General features: G+C 36.7%; 1 protein-coding gene across 6 annotated transcripts in view; it reads left to right on the top strand.

Moving 5' to 3' along the window:
- RNF170 (ring finger protein 170) overlaps positions 1–15,141 on the top strand; it is a 44,843-nt gene extending 29,702 nt beyond the window's left edge. For all 6 annotated transcript variants that reach the window (XM_032837970.1, XM_032837972.1, XM_032837973.1 and 3 more), the window contains 4 exons: positions 1,656–1,764; positions 5,970–6,043; positions 9,871–9,981; positions 14,424–15,141. In XM_032837970.1, coding sequence (XP_032693861.1) covers positions 1,656–1,764; positions 5,970–6,043; positions 9,871–9,981; positions 14,424–14,693 — 564 coding nt within the window. In that variant the 3' untranslated portion in view covers positions 14,694–15,141. The remainder of the gene's footprint in view (positions 1–1,655; positions 1,765–5,969; positions 6,044–9,870; positions 9,982–14,423) is intronic.
- Positions 15,142–16,088: the final 947 nt, after the last annotated feature.

Genomic DNA, 16,088 nt, shown 5'->3' with positions numbered 1-16,088 from the left:
ACTGTTTTATTTAATTTGCAAACATGGTCAGTAAGTCAGTAAGTATCATTCCCATCTAACATATTAGATCACGAAGATGGACTTAAATTCCTGCTGGAGTTACATGAATGGATCTGGCTATCCAGAAGTCCCACACTGAGTGGCATCTTCCAGATGCCTTTGAGCCACTGTGCAGTTCACCTCTCCCACACCTTCCTCAGACATGGCATTTAGCTCTAGTTAGAATAAAGCTAGTGACTTAGCCCTTTTTGCACTGTCCTATATGGTAGCCACTATCCATATGTAGCTATTTAATTTTAAATTCACTAAAATTAAATTTAAAATTCAGTACTTTTTAGTTATACTAGTCACCTTTCAAGTACTCAGTACCCACAGATAAAGATTTCCATTACTGCATGAAGTTCTGTTGGACAGCACCGGTAATTGGTTTTGGTTTTGGTTTTTAGTTAATTTCCAAATAATAATAATGAAGACAAAAGATAGAGGGGAGACATTAAGAGCTGTATGTTTTTCTTTTTTGCACCATTTAAAATGATATAAAAGGCAATAACATCAACATGTCGCTGTGGCTTATAAACTATTGCAGTATTTTAGAACTAATTTAAGAAGGAGGTTTTAGTTACGTTCTTAGTTTTAGGTGACAGAAATCTTTGATTCAGTTTACAATGAATAGTTCATATTTAGCAAATTTGGTAATTTGATGTTTTTAATGCTGGCTAATTTGTTTATAAGAGTTGTGCTAGATGTGATAAAAATCGGTTTTTATATGTCTTTTAAAAGATACATATTACACACTACTGCTAGATACTTTTCTAGTTCCTGGGCCACTACAATGAATCCTATAGATAATGTCCTTATCTTCATATCACTTACTTTCTGGTGGGTTCTTTGATATGTGGATGCTTCTTGCAGTGGTGATTCTACTCTACATTCCTGTACAATCACAAGAGTGACATAACTGAGAAACATTAAATTTTATTAATCTGACCATGTGAATGATTAAGCCCAAGTTACCAATATATTAAATTTTCCTTCTTCCAAAATGACCACTATTCTTCTTTGAAAGTTTAATTCTGGACGCTTGTGAGGTACAGCATACATGCAACACTTGTCAGGAACGTATGAATGAAAAAGATGTTAAAAATGGTTAAAGCAGGGAGGTGGGGTTGGGAAGGATGGGGTAACATGATGATGGACATTAAGGAGGGCACACGGTGTGTCATGGGCACTGGGTGTTATATAAGTCTGATGAGTCACTGACCTCTACCTCTGAAATTAATAATACAGTATATGTTAATTTTATTTAAGTTAAAAAATGATTAAAAGCTAATACTTGGGAAAGAGTTGGACATTTCTTGAGCTTTTGCATTAGCTCAGCCTTGTGTTTCTCAGAATAACTTACTCATTCCAACAGAGTGAAAGAGAAACTCCGGAGTTAATACAGGTTTTTGTCTTTATGTCATGTTCAGGAAGGAAGGTAGAGACCATGCAGCTTAAATAAAACAATGATACAGCCTCATAACTTTATCAAACTTACAAGACTTTACTGCACATCTAAGATTGGTTGAGGCTTATGCGCTCTGGCTGTGTTCTTGGGTATGATGGTACTCCTAGAGATAATCATGTATAATCATGAATACGTATTTTCTCATCAGGATGCCCCTGCTGCTGCTCGACAGCAGTTCTACACTGACATGTACTGTCCAATCTGTTTACACCAGGCCTCCTTCCCTGTGGAAACAAACTGTGGACATCTTTTCTGTGGTAAGCAAACAATGCTATATTTGGGGAAAGTGACTCTTTTAGACCAAGACCCATATATTTACATGGGTTGGATTCTTAATTTTGTCACATTTTGTATTACATGATTGGGTAGATGTCTTCTGATATCCTGCTGTACTTGTTAGCCACTTTTATTTAGTGTCTGTGAGCTCAATGATTAAAAAGCACGAGTCGTTCAACTTCTCAGTAAACAGAAATGTGTTTCTTTGAGTGGTAATTCAAGTATATGAATACCAAGAGGAATACACTAAATCCCTCATGGTTTATCACTTTTTAGTAGTCTCATTTATTATTCATCCTTCCCAAGGCAGGGAAGTTCTGTTAAGGACCCTGCCCACGACCTTCCCTTTAGCCTTCTTCCCTCCTTTTTACCCTGCATCAGCACAAAAGTTATTAGCCGTTTTTTTTGTCATGACCTCAGAGGGTTGGTTAGAGAGAATGTTGAATGTAGACATACAGTCGGACAGGAAGGGAGCATAGATTGCACACTTGGCCTAGTATCAGTAAGGGATCCTTTCTACCTCTGGGGTGTTTATCCTGACCCTCCAGAAAGACTTCATAAAGAATGAGATACCATATAGTCAGTTCTCACTACGGTCATATGAGATTGAGCGGATCAGTTTATTGCATGCCTACTATGTGCTGGGCACTTAACATACTTCATCTCCTTGAGTTCCACATATGAGGGAACTGCAGCTGAGTTAAGAAATTCTGCAAAAGGTAACCCAGCTGCTAGGAGAAAGCCAGATTTTAAATGTAGGCCTAACTTCAGACCCTGTGGTCAATTCTGCTATGTGATTAGTAGCTTCTACGACTACTCTCTACTTTATCCATTCACTAAATCTGTTGTTTTATTTGTAGTATTTCTTTCTGTTTCAATGGTGTGTTCTAGATAGGGTTCTAACTGCTCCCAAAATGTACCCATTTTCCATTTTAAGACAGTTTAAAATGTAGCATACAATGATCCTTTAAGTTTCTTTTCCCCCTTTGTTGTTTGAGTTTATATGGAATTACTAGGTATATAGTGCTATTATTTATACTTTGGGGATGACATAAATAATTTGAAATCCATATCATGCACTGCAGGGTTTTCTCTACCTGTGCTCCTTTAGTAAACACTGACCAATATCATTATTGCATCATCCATTAATCTCATCCTCTTCCCTAAGGTTTTTCTCTAATATAGCTAACAAGTTATAAAACACTCATTTCAATGTCTGTCTTGGTCTGTTGGGAATGCTAATGAGCTGCAAAATCATGGAGTACCAGATAGAATTAAATGGCCATCAGAGAAAGCAGATACTTTTCCCCTTCTCAAACCTCTGGTAGATGTTCTTAATCAATTGGACATTCTTTCCAAGTCTAGATACAGCCTCAGCCATCCTTTAACACAGTACTCGAGGCATGTGTTAAGAATCAATGAGGTTTGGCAGGCTAGATGAACTCCATTTGCCAACCCAGGCTTAGGTAATTCACTGAGTGGATAAAAGATGGCTGTATTGTGTTCTTGGTTTCTGGGTCTGAGGTAATTGGGTAGATTGCTTCTGATAGCCTGCTGTACTTGTTAGACACTTTATATACTGTCTCTAGGTTCAAAGATTTAGAAAACTAGTCATTCAGCTTCTCAAGAAACAAATGTGTTTCTTTGAATAGTAGTTCAAGTATATTGATACTACATATATATAAAAGGCACCTTAGCTTAGTTCCTATATATGGAACTACAGTTCTTTTCCTTTACAGTGAGCTAAGAAAAATAGCAACAACAGACTTATCTCACTTACATTTGTAACCCACACTGTTTTACTTAATTCTTCAGCAGTCTTATGAAGTGTTATGCCCATTTTACAAATAAACAGACTCTGGGAGATTATGACCCAGATTAAAGTCAATGAGTCTTCTTCTCCCACCATCTTATTTACGTGGATCTCTCTTTTTATAGGGAGGAGAGTTGAAGAAAAGGGAAAGCCTTGAGCAATATCATAGCAGATGTGTGTGAACTGGAGCATTTGATTTGCTGGACCGTAGTTTTTCTGTGCAGTCAGTGGCCATTACATAATTTACAAAGCAAGGACACCGTACTCCAATTTGTAGGAAAGAGATGTGGAATTAAATAAGTGAATATATGTCAAGACACATTGAATTTTGGAGCGAACAAGTAGTAGATAGAGCTGAGGCATCACTATGGATGTTAATAATACTAAAAAGGTTTAGAAGTTTTGTTTTCATATAGTTTCTGTGTGAAATTAGGTTGTTCAGATTAATAAATATTATCTAACAGAACTCTGAGAGTAGGAAAAGATACCAGATATTGTTTGGTTTTTAAATTCATCTTTAAATCATCATACCTGTTTTTCCCCATAGTCACTATAATGTCCAATGTGGATAGCCTTTGCTTAGCCCCTTGGTTTGCTCACCGTTCTCCTCAGATGTCATTTATTTCACTTCTGGCATTTGCTTCTTTCTATTCATTATACTGGGAGCATGCTCCTTTCTGTTTTCTATATCTAAATCTTACCTAACTTACAAAGTTCAGTTCAAATCCTTTCTCACCTACGTATTACTCTCTGCTGCATCCCAGAGTTCTCCCTCCTATATTCCCTTTGTACTTAAAGTTAACAGTAAACGGTTTTGTGATTTAACTATCTTCTGATTGACTTCACTATGTCATCTTGGTTTTCTCAATTTGACTGTCATTGCTCATTCTAAATTCTGGACATTAATTTGATCTGGAAGAATCAGAATAAGGAATTCAGGAGGGCTAAGCTAGGTTGCTAAGACAAGAGTAAGAAAACAGAAAAGATCCTGGAGGCTGGAAGCACTTAATTCAGATTCACAGTGGGACCTGGATTGTCTGAGAAATAGGTGTTCTGCAGAGAAGAAATGAATTGACCCCTCAAACATCAGACAGTGTTTTTTTTTTTTTTTTTTTAAGATTTCTTTCTTTCTTTCTTTGACAGACAGAAATCATAAGTAGGCAGAGAGGCAGGCAAAGGGGGGGGTGGGAAGCAGGTTCTGCCGAGCAGAGAGCCCGATGCGGGACTTGATCCCAGGACCCTGAGATCAAGACCTGAGCCGAAGGCAGAGGCTTAACCCACAGAGCCACCCAGATGCCCCTGGACAGTGTTTTAAAATATTTCCTCTTGGGATACTTGGGTGGCTCAGGTCATGATCCCAGGGTCCTGGGATCAAGTGCAATGTCAAGCTCCCTGCTCAGCAGGGAGCCTGCTTCTCCCTCTCTCCCTCCCTGCTTTTGCTCTCTGTGTCCAATAAATAAATAAAATCTTTAAAAAATAAAATAAAATATTTCTTCTTCATTTGTTAGTGGCCTAAACTTTAGTGCTTTTGCCTTTAGCTTACCTGCTACTTTTTGAGGCCTATAAACTCTGCCTTAAAGCTGTTCTGCTGCTCATGAACACCTTCTAGCAGAAAAATCAAATTCATCCACTACAAAAGTTGGTTCAATTATTGAACTGGATTATAAACTTTATTAGGTCAAACAGCATGTAATCTTCGTATCCTATGGTTCTTAATAATTATTATTGATGCCACTGTAACTTGGCTTTCTAAATTCTTAAAAAAAAATAGAAGTGGTGTTTTTGTAACATATATACCAAATTTGGAACAGAAAATTTATTTATACAGTGATTTGTTGGTTGTTATATTTGCAATGATGTTTATTTATTCTACATAGGAAATGCAATATTTCTATTAAGGCTCATCATTGAAGCAGTAATATATGCTTGCTTTGGATTAATATAAAAATGCCTGTATCTTAACTAGTAGTTTAAATAAAAATATTTTCAGTGGCTGGGAATTATTATGAGATTTAAATTTGCCTAAAGAGTTGGTTGGATGAAATAAAAAATATTTTAAAATAAGATGATACTGTAGGGGCGCTTGGGTGGCTCAGTGGGTTGGAGCCTCTGCCTTCAGCTCAGGTCATGATCCCAGAGTCCTGGGATCGAGCCCCGCATCGGGCTCTCTGCTCAGCGGGGAGCCTGCTTCCCTCTCTCTTTCTGCCTGCCTCTCTGCCTACCTGGGATCTCTGTCTGTCAAATAAACAAATAAAATCTAAAAAAAAAAAAGATGATACTATAAAAATATTTCAAATATTTGAAACTTTCTGAGGATTTATGGGCCTTGAAATTTAAAACATCAGTATTAATGTTTTTTTTTTCACTCATTAGGTACCTGCATTATTGCATACTGGCGATATGGTTCATGGCTTGGGGCAATCAGTTGTCCAATCTGTCGACAAACGGTAATGTTTGTATCCAGAAAGCATCATTTATGCTAGTTCATATTATAAATTTTAATAATTTCTGTATCTACTTTTGAATTGTTTTGATTTTTTTTTAAGTTTTTATTTAAATTTCAGTTAGTTAACATATAGGGTAATAGAAGTTCCTGGTATACAATACTTCCACACAACACTTCCACACAAGTGCTCATCACAAGGACACTCCTGAATTCCAGTCACCTGTCTCACCCGTTCCCCCACCCACCTCTCCTCTAGTAACCATCAGTTTGTTCTCTTTAATTCAGAGTCTGTTTCTTTCTTTGCCTTTCTTTTTTTCCCCCTTTTCTTGTTTTGTTTCTTAAATTCCAAGTGTGAGTGAGATCCTAGGGTCAGAGATCCTTTCTCTGACTTACTTCACTCAACATAATACTCTGGCTCCATCCATTCATTGCAAATGGCAAGATTTCATTCTTCCTTATGGCTCAGTAATATTCCACTATATATACATGCCACATCTTCTTTATTCATTCATCAGTCAGTAGATACCAGGGCTCTTCCGTAATGTGGCTATTGTAAATAATGCTGCTAAACATTGGGGTGCATGTATCCCTTTGAATTAGTATTTTGTATTCTTTGGGTAAACACCTACTAGTGCAATTGCTGGATCATAGGAAGTTCTGTTTATCAAAGCTTCTGTAATGTTACTCCATTATTTTTTTAATGTCTTAAAGACAGCAAAAAAGGGAAATACCTTTCTAAATCTTTCAATTATAGTAAAAAACTGGTAAATGAATCCTCCCCAAAATTCTAGTAAGTCTTTGTTGTAATATCAACAGAGGAATAACTGAACTAGCTAATCAGGCTTAACCAGATATTTCCCCTACATATAAAAAAATGTTTTCCCCTTTCAGTTTACTTTTAAACTGCCCTTCTCCAGTGAGGGTCTAGATAGCTTTATATGATGAACAATAGTTTTTTAAAATGTGTCTTTTGGAGACATATCTATATTACATGATCCAGAACAGATCAGACTATTTTAGTTAGTATAGGAGTTACTTCAGGGGGGAGATGATAAGTTTTTATAAACATATACTGAAGACTGAAATGTCAGCACAGATTTTCTCAATTTCTTTGACAAACTGGAAAAGCAAAATAATGAAAAATTGGAGAAAATGAAGTTCTTAGTTTTTTAATTAGTAAATATAGTGAAATAGAACATTCTATCAGTTGTATACAGTTTTTTCATAATTTTCTATATACTTATTTTATCTTTCATCTAAAATAAATACCTACCTTTCTACTAATGAGTTATGAACATGTAAAAAGAGAGCAGCTCCTTAGGAAGTCTTTCACTGTGCAAAGTGAAGTCCAGAAAGAATAGAGAGCTTTCAAGTAAAGATGTCAAATTGAATACATGTATTTACTTTTGCTCTTGGCCACCCCATTAAAAGAACAGGACATTTTGTAAAGGCATAAACTCATGGAGGCCAAAAAATGAAACAAAATTGTAGAAAAGGCAACAATTTTTCTAAAATTCTTTGTAAACTATAACAGACATATAGAAAAGCACACAAAACATAGAAATATTGCTCATTGAATTATCACAAAGCAACACTTCAATAATCACCACTCAGATAAAGAAATAGGAACTGGCCAACAGCCCCCAGAAGCCTCCTCAGGACTAAATCTCCAACCCCTCCTTCCTCTCCTAGAGGCAACTACTATTTGACTTTTATGATAAGCATTTCCTTGACTTTCTTTATAGGTTTATGACCTTAGCATGCATCTCTAAGATTATTGTCTAGTTCTGTCTGATTTTTGGACTTTATATGAAAAAAAACCCTCTAGCATGTATTGCCACACACAGACACACACACCCTTTCAGCCTTGTTCTGGCTAGCCACTCACCCCCATCACTACCTCATTTTGTGGCATGGAGAGGGAAGTTTAGGGCTTTATCTTCTTTCCCCCTTGCTTCTACATTCCCAAATTCTGCCTCTTTCACATTTGACTTTGTATCACACGGCAGGAGGAAAATCAGTGGAGTTTTTTTGTTATTGTTGATGTTGTTTGTACTGCTTCTCTGGCTGATTTGATTATATGAAACAAGTCCGTCACCAGTGAAATTTATTTGCTAATACCACTTCTCATAATCGTTAGCCATCTGCCAGCAATGCTGAGACTAAGCCATAGGTCTGACATTAAAGAATTAGTTCCACCACCTGTCCCCTCTTCTTGGCTCTATCCGTGGCTTTTCATAGGGTATATATGTGATATATATATATATAAATACAGGTGATATCCTTTTGACCACCCATAAATTGCTAAAATACAGAAGGGTAGAGATAAAATTGTTTCTATATAATAGCTTTTGGTTCTGTAACTATAGAAGAATACATCCTGGAAGTAGGACAGGTGGCAGGCACCCCTTCCCCACCCTGTTCCGCTAATGCAGTACATGGGCAGCTACACCTGACTGCACCATGCTCACCACTTCTCTTCCCAAACGCATACGCCGATGCACCAGTGGCCCGAGCTGCACTTCAAGGGCCAGCTTAGGTTTCCAGCTTTCTGGGCACCCCAGGCAGAAGTCCTTATTCGCAAGCAATACTCTCAAGCGCCTTGTAACAGGTCTGCCTCCCCTTCCATCTTGGGTGTTGTGGTTGGCAAGGGGCAGGGCTGTCTTCGGTTTTGGGGTCCATGTAGCTTGTAGTACAGTGCCTGGCCCATAGTAAGTGCTCTCTTACTATTCATTGCAAGATGCATTTTTATTAGCAAATTTGTGAAGAGAGGCTGTGTACCTGCTTTCCTACCACCTTGCTCTTCATCACTCCTTTGCTTGGCTGTTTGGAAAGCATCTGAGTCGTGGGAAGGCCTGGTTTTACAGCTGAACTGAGGAAGGATAAAAACAGCTAGATGATTTAAACCTAAATCTTCCCATTTTTATCTCCTCACACAGTGGCCATTTCTGTAGGCATTGATATATTTTAAAATGTACTTGTTTTTCAAGATACTGTCATCTTCAGATTACCTCAGTATGGTCCTGGGACGCTTATGTATCTTTACCTCTACCATGGAGGAAACCAGGTTAAAAGTATTACGTTACATATTAGTAGCAAGAATTACCTTTTTGGGGGCGTCTGGGTGGCTCAGTGGGTTAAAGCCTCTGCCTTTGGCTCAGGTCATGGTCCCAGGGTCTTGGGATCAAGCCCCGAATCGGGCTCTCTGCTCAGCGGGGAGCCTGCTTCCCCCCTCTCTCTCTGCCTGTCTCTCTGCCTACTTGTGATCTTTGTCTATCAAATAAATAAATAAAATCTTTAAAAAAAAATTACCTTTTTTGATGATAGTAGGGATGGGTGCTTCAGAGTGGGCTCCTGCAATAACTTAATCTCTGTATTATGTTTGGTAGCATTCAGAGATACTTCAGATACCAGTGAGGTTGAAGAATAATGATTGTATTCACAAAACACATCCCTAATTTTTCACTCCCACAATAATAAGGATGTATTTTTATATTACTTTGCTCCTGAATATTTTCTCATCATTTGTTTGCCCAGAGCATTACTGACTTTATCCCTGGTGTGAACTGGAAAATATTAGAACCAGTGTTTGCTTGAGGTACCCATTTGATTTTATGGGAATTCAAATTACATTTTACATTGGATTTTATTATAAGTCAATGGTACCTTACTTTCCTCCCCATGTTGCTTTTATTTAAAGAAATAACTGAAAAAAAAATGAGTGAAATATAAATTTAGAAACTTTTCTCATTCTATTGAATAGTAATACAAAATGAAAAAAATTAATGCTACAGAAAAGTCTAACAGTGTTTTTTTTGTAACATACAGGTGACTTTACTGCTAACAGTATTTGGTGAAAATGACCAATCTCAGGAGGTTGTATCATTGCGTCAAGATATTAATGATTATAACCGCAGATTCTCAGGGCAGCCCAGATCTGTGAGTATTGTTATAGCAGGTGCAAAATTAGAGTATAATGATACTTCTCTTTGGTAAGGTGAGATTTACCAACAAGTATTCTTTGACTATAAAAAGTCTCATTGTTTATGTGTGTTGGGTAAAGTTTTAACCTTCCTCGTTGTTGTCAATCACTGAGTTACAGCTTTCCCAAGGACTACAGTTTTCTATCTTAAAAAGAAAAAGGCATTATAAAAGTATTTATGAAGGAGATTACAGAAAAAAAAATTGGAGGGAAATGTGAAATTACTGACTCATGTGCAAATCTAAAATAGGGATTGTCTAATGAGAAACTTAGAACTAAGAACTTCTGGAGAGTTTTACGATTGTGTTTTCCACTTTTTTATTTACCTTGGGCCTCCTCTTTGAAATGTTTCCCTAACTCACTCTAGGTGTTGGGGAGGTTTTTTGTTATATCATTTTAGTTACTCAAAAATATTTGATTTTTAAAGAACACATTAATTTTATGATTTACCTCCTAACCCCCCAAAAAGGTATTTGATAGATTAAAAACTTTATCACATTTTACTGGCTTATTCCAGTTTTTTCCAAAATCTAACAAAGAATTCCAGAAGTGTGTGCACGACTAAGTATGTACTTCAAAAATCAGAATATTCTAAGTACAAATTGATATGGAAAGCCTAGATCTCTCCTCTGAGATCAGAGCATACATCTGAGTGCTTGGCTTACATCTCTGCTCCGGTGTTACATCAGCATATCAAACATGATACGTGCAATATTAAATTGCTTCCCTCCTCAGCTCGGTGTTTTCTTTTCTCAGTCTTACTTAGCTGTTTTGATTTCTTCCTTTTCCTCATTTGCCTCATCTGGTATATAAATGAGTTGTATCATTTCTTTTCTCATTTGGGGAGATCCTTTCATGTTTAGCTCATAAAAATGTCCTGTGTCTATAGCCATCATTCTAGCCTAAGCGACCATCATCTCTTGCTTAGGATAATTGCAAGTAGCCTCTTCACTGCAATTTTTTTCTCTGCTCAGGAGCCCGAGTAATATTTTGAAAACATAAGACCATGATGTTCTCGTATTTTAAAACTTCCAGTGGGGGCACCTGGGTAGCTCAGTGGGTTAAGGCGTCTGTCTTCGGCTCGGGTCATGATCCCAGGGTCCTGGGATCAAGCCCCACATCGGGTTCTTTGCTCAGCAGGGAGCCTGCTTCCCCCTTTCTCTCTCTGCCTGCCTCTCTGCCTACTTGTGATCTCAGTGTGTCAAATAAATAAATAAAATCTTGGAAAAGAAGACGAAGAAAAAAAAACTTCCAATGTTTTGGAATAATGTTCCAACTCCTTCCTGTACTTAAAAGGCCCTGCATGACCTAGTTTCCTGCCTCCCAAGCCTCACCCAAAATGCCTCACCTCCACCAGCCTCCTTTCAGCTCTTGAAGCGTACTCCCAAGTCTTCCCATCTTAATGCCTTCACACATGACCCCTCAGTTGGGAATGCTTGTCTCTCTGCTCTTCTTGTGACTGACTTCTCATCCTTTAGGTCGTTCTTAAATAGACCTTCCTAAAAGAGGGTTTCTCTGATCAACTAAGGTATCCTCTATCACTGTCCTCTGCACCATTCCTTTGTAGCATTTGTCACAAACTATACTCAAATCTTGTTCATTATCTTTCTCTCAGTAGACTAAAAGCTTCATGAGGGCAAGGACTGTATGTATATATTCACTGCTATATTCTCATCTCCAGTTTCAGTGCCTGGCATACAGTAGGCCCTTAATATTTGTTGAATAAATTAGTGAGTTATCTTTAAGAGTTGATACTACTACTGTCAGCCAAGAATATTGGCTATTAAAGTGCTTCAGTACTAAACACTTGTGTGCTCTCGTGCTTCCTCGCACGTATTTCTGATATGTGATATGGTGTACATTGAAGGGCATACAGTTTCAGCTGTTGTGGATAAAGGTAAATCTTCTAGATGTCTAAACAAAAAGGAAACTTAATCCAGTCACTGGTGTACAGTTATCCGGGGACCTCTTCTTTTTCATCCAGCAACTTTTTTTTTTTTTTTTTAACATATCCTCCGGTGACATCTAGAGGATGATTCTTTGAAAATAAGCATGTTCCAAATTCAAGACCTACCACTGAACTTAAAAAAAAAATCATTTTAAGATATTCATTCCTGTGTTCTTAAGTGTGAAAGCATATCGTTGCTCAGTTACTAATTTTTGGTGGGTGTCAGATACTTAATGAGTAAGAAGTAGATGATGAAATTACAGTATAATAGAGACTTTTAGCTCTTACTTTGATATTTCCTCATCCAAAGTTGGAGCAAGATTGTGATGAATACACAGATATTTCTTAATAACCCATTTCATACTTCTTGTCTACTTATTACAGATTTTATATATAAGTGATACCATATGAGAAGTGAACGAATAGTTCTGATAAAGGACAGAAAAGTATTCAAAAGATACTTGCTGGTCACTAGAATATTTAAAATAATTCACCATAGACTTGTGAAAGTTGTGTAGCTGTTTTGCTTTAAATGTGAGTTTCTCCCATAAAGAATAGGAAGTTAACATAGGAACTCATTCTAAAAAGACCATTTTGGTTTTTTTGTGACCAGTTTTCCAAAAAGGATTTACAAGATTTTCTGGTGGAGTTCATAGAACTGCTTCCTTATCACTTGCTTAGTTCTTCCCATTTTTGTCTCCACTTCCCTCTCTACTTACTTGGCACTCATGAAACAAACAAAATATATACTTGGACATACTGTAATTATATGGAGATTGTTAATTAGAACTGAGCTGTGCCCAGTGGAATTACTACAGGAAGTGACTTTCTTCATCTGGTCAGTTTCTCTGTATCTACCAACCCCTGAGAAATGAGATAGTGAAAGAAGTTATGTTGAGAAGTCATGGTAGTTTGTTACTACACAGGACCATATAGTCCAAACAGACTACACAAAGAAAATGCAAAGTTTGCAGACAGAGATCTTGAGACATTGCTCAAGATCATACAAATAGATACTAGTACTCGTTTGTTAACAGCTTTATTTAGATGCATTTTACACAGCATGAAGTGCAACCTGTTTAAAATATATAATTCAATGCTCTTTAGTGTATTCATAGTAAATATAATCTAGTTATTGTCATAATCTAATTTTAGAGTATTTTCATCATCCCAAAAGCTTTGGCATCCCTTCCCATTCTCCCCTTTCCTGTCCCCTTTCCCCAGTCCTTGGTAACTACTAATTTACTTTCTGCCTCTATAGATTGGGCTAGTTTGGATATTTCATTTCATTGAAATGGGATCATATAATATATGGCCTTTTGTCTCTGGCTTATTTCCCTTAGCATAGTTTTTCAAGGTTCATCCATGTTGTGATATATAAACCAGAACTTCATTGCTTTTTATGGCCAACTGATACATATTATTTTGTTTATCCATTCATCAGTTGATTGACGTTGGAATTGTTTACACTTTTTGGCTATTATGAATAATGCTTCCATTCATATTTGTGTACCAGTTTTTGTGTGGACCTATGTTTTCACTCCTCTTGGGTATATGCCTTATTGCTGGATATTACGATAATTCTGTTTAACATTTTGAAGAACTGCCAAACTGTTTCCAAAGAGGTGGTTTATTCCCACCAGGAGTGTGTGAGGGTCCAATTTCTCTGAATGCCTCAATTTTCAAAAACTTATGCAATTTGTTAAATTTCAGCTGTGAAAATTATGCTCACTTATGTAGAAACCTGGTAATTGATGTTTTTGTACGTATTCAGAAGCTTAATTATTTTCATAAAGATAGGGTCCGGCACTCCAAAAATCTTTGTGGCAATTAGTAATTCGCTGAAACTCAAGCTAAGCCAAATAAACATCCTAGGAAGGAATCCGTTTCATTGCTATTCTTAGACTGTCAAAGCCATCCAAGTTAATGTGTCTTTAAAGTATACCACTTTTATATTGTCTGGCAATTTATAAATGTCTTTTGTATACTGTATCTCTTTTAGTTCTTGATAGTCTTGTGACACATACTTGGTTAGTTGTTGTCGGATCTCAATTTGGTTAAACCAGTTTGCCCCAGATCACCCGTCTACCAAAAGATTGATGTTGAGTTTAAACCCAGACCCAGCTCAAGCCTCAGTCTCTAATCCTATATACACTAAGTGCTTCATTTGGTTTATTTTACTAATTCAAATTAGAGAGGACTTGAGTTACCTCACTATATCCTATATTTTAAGTTTGTTGACATTTTAGTTGCTTTTCAGTTATCTGCAGTAGGATCGATCGTATAAGAACCTAGTTATCAAAAAGCTGTTTTCAAATAAAATGTGTAACTAGAAAATACGTGAAACTCCTTAATTCATGTTAACTGAGTTTGCACATTGTAAGAAAATTATATTATTTTGATATCTGACATATTAGATGACTAGTCATATTTTGTTCTTCTCCCTGCCAGATTATGGAAAGAATTATGGATCTACCCACTTTACTGAGGCATGCATTCAGGGAAATGTTTTCAGTCGGGGGCCTTTTCTGGATGTTCCGCATCAGGATTATACTTTGTTTAATGGGAGCTTTTTTCTATCTTATTTCACCTCTAGATTTTGTACCTGAAGCCTTGTTTGGAATTCTAGGCTTTCTAGATGATTTCTTTGTCATCTTTCTATTGCTCATCTATATCTCTATTATGTATCGAGAAGTGATAACACAGAGACTAAACAGGTGAAAAAATGTGAGTTTACTAATATTTCAGCTAGTGTGTGAAATCAGACAGAAGGGCCGATGGCAGTATACAGCATTTGACTATTATTGTACAAGCTTAAAACCACTGTATGACAAACATTTGATTTCATTTGGCAAATGCCTAGCAAGATATGACTGGAATTTTTACATTACAGGTTCTAATATTAAGGTTAGAATTATAATAATTTACGATTACATCTTGATTCTGTGTTGTCTATAAAGTCTCTGGAAAAACTATAGAATTATATAAAAAGGGATGATTTTATGTTTTTCTTTTCCCAAAAATTAGATTAATTGGATGTATAGTAAGATATTGTTTTATTGTTTATCCAATTTATCCTTCTCAGTGTGTACCTATATGATAATATATTGCTATGAAATGCATCTAATTATTTTTGTTACAATAAAATGTTGTACAGTATTGGGGGAAAGTCACTGTGTCTTTTAGTACTAGCTACGATTTATGCAGTTGACAGCAGTTAGGCTTTGTCATCCTGATAGAGTTCTTTGCTTTCAGCTAACACTGAAAGGAAGAACTTGAAATTTATAATTTGATTTCATGTTCGGGTTTATAAGACACTTCTTAATCAATAGAAGTATTAACGTACAAGACATTTATCTGCAGTCAGCACACATGATTTTCTCAGTTGTGAAATTTCAACAAGAATTTGGTATTTTTATAGGAATAATACATAAAAGTAACTTGTAAAGAGAAATTTTTTTCAGGAACTTCTGTGAAACTTCAAACACATAGAAGTTTGATGCATTTCTGAGGAAAGTAGATTTTCATGGCAATGAGCATCAAAGACCTTGGGAGAGGTATAGGAACACTGTTTAAATTTGACAAGAGAAATTACTGGTGAGCTATGTCCAACAGAATGGACAAGTTTGGTTTTCTCGTCAGAAAACTTTTGTAATACCATCCCTAGATGGCAGCATATAGCCTGAATTCCTCAGGTCTAACACAGAATGAGCAAATGTTGTCTGAGGCAATTCAGTAAGAAAGTTATCTTGCTTTTTTTGATGGCTACAAATAAGTACCTAACGCTCTCATCTGCAGTTTTTTGTTTCAGAAGAATCAAAACCACAAGTGGTATCAAATCCTAACTCCCTCAGCTGGCACTGCTCATCTGTGGAGTGGACAGCAGGGTCATCCATGCCAAGGGGTCAGTGTTGGCTCTGTCACCTTGCAGTCACCGATAGTCATACTGTCCATTCATGTCTTAGTGAGCTTCATTATGTATTGATATGGAGGGAAAACCCAAATCTATTACGTTCTCTCAAGTTCATCAGGTTAGTCGTCAATTAATAACATGCTGAATGCATATCCAGAACAGTATTTTCTAATTTGGGTGGAGGACAAAGCTGTTGCTTGTCA

Source organism: Lontra canadensis, unplaced genomic scaffold, assembly GCF_010015895.1.
Source record: "Lontra canadensis isolate GAN:19392208 unplaced genomic scaffold, GSC_riverotter_1.0 scaffold101, whole genome shotgun sequence".
NCBI classification, from domain to species: Eukaryota; Metazoa; Chordata; class Mammalia; order Carnivora; family Mustelidae; genus Lontra; species Lontra canadensis.
The sequence above is the reverse complement of the archived record's forward strand: the minus strand, read 5'-3'. Positions and strand labels throughout refer to the sequence as shown.